This window comes from Eimeria tenella, genomic scaffold (assembly GCF_000499545.2).
Source record: "Eimeria tenella Houghton genomic scaffold, Eth_scaff3100, whole genome shotgun sequence".
Classification (NCBI taxonomy): Eukaryota; Apicomplexa; class Conoidasida; order Eucoccidiorida; family Eimeriidae; genus Eimeria; species Eimeria tenella.
In genome coordinates this window covers 441-1,502 of record NW_013542967.1, presented here as the reverse complement: position 1 = coordinate 1,502, position 1,062 = coordinate 441, and the positions used below count along the sequence as shown (strand labels likewise).

Below are 1,062 nucleotides of genomic sequence, written 5' to 3'. Positions count from 1 at the left end.
AGCAGCATCTGCTGCAGCCGCGGCAGCAACAACCGCAGCAGCAGGAGCAGAAGCCACGGCCTTAGCAGCAGCAGTAGCAGCTACAGCAGCAGCAGCAACAGCAGCACCGTCAACAGACGTCCGCGTAGCAGCAGCAGCAACAGCAGCAGCCGCAAATGCAGCTGCTCCTCTTGCTGCAAAACTGGTGCAACATATCTGCAACCTCAGCAGCAGCAGCAGCAGCAGCAGCAGCAACTTACTGCTAGGTCAACAAGCGAATCGCCCACCCTGACATCTTGCGAGAGGCCCCCCACAACCACCAGCTCCCCACTGAGGGGCCCCGGGGACCCCTTTTGCTGCTGCTGCTGCTGCTGCTGCAGCAGCGCCTGATCTACAGGCACCAGCTCTAGTCCTTCGTAGCGGTATACGGCAGTGAATACAGCTGCAGCAGCAGCGACAGCAGCAGCAGCAGCAAAACAACGGCAGCAGCAGCAGCAATAACAGTAACAGCAAATGCAGCACCAGTAAACGCAGCCCGTCCATAGCGGCAGCCGCAGCAGGTAGCTCCCAGCAGCAGCAGCAGCAGCAGCAGCAAATTTGAACTGCCACGGACCAAAAGCACCCGCAGTAACTATTCTATATTCAGCAGCAGCAAAGCCAGCAGGTTCAGCAGCAGCAAACTCGGCAACAGGAAATCCACCAGCAGCAAATGCAGCAGCAGCAAACCCAGCAGCAACAAATCCAGCAGCAAACCCAACGACAGGAAATCTAGTAGCAGCAACGCCAGCAGCAGCAACGCCAGCAGCAGCCAATCCAGCAGCAGCAGCAGCAGCAGCAGTAGCAGACCTTTTCTGGGGGCCTCGTGGATTGCTGCTGCCCTCACAATGCCTATGGGGGCCCCAGGGACGAGGGCCCCCGCCTGGAGTTTGCCGAGGGCCATTCTGCCTTTGAAGGCGTCTTCGCCTACGTGGGCCACCTGCAGCTGCAGACTTGCTGCTGCTGCTGCTGCTGCTGTTGTTGTTGTTGCTGCTGCTGCTGCGGGGGGGTGCGGCAACGGCAGCCTGAAAAGGGCTTCCACCAGGG

The 1,062-nt window shown here is 59.6% G+C and overlaps 1 protein-coding gene across 1 annotated transcript in view; it reads left to right on the top strand.

Moving 5' to 3' along the window:
• ETH_00034135 (uncharacterized protein) overlaps positions 1-271 on the top strand; it is a gene marked incomplete at both ends in the record, with an annotated part of 708 nt that extends 437 nt beyond the window's left edge. The window contains one exon of the mRNA XM_013376073.1: positions 3-271. Within this exon, the coding sequence (XP_013231527.1) occupies positions 3-271 (269 nt within the window). The remainder of the gene's footprint in view (positions 1-2) is intronic.
• Between the last annotated feature and the right edge of the window lie 791 nt (positions 272-1,062).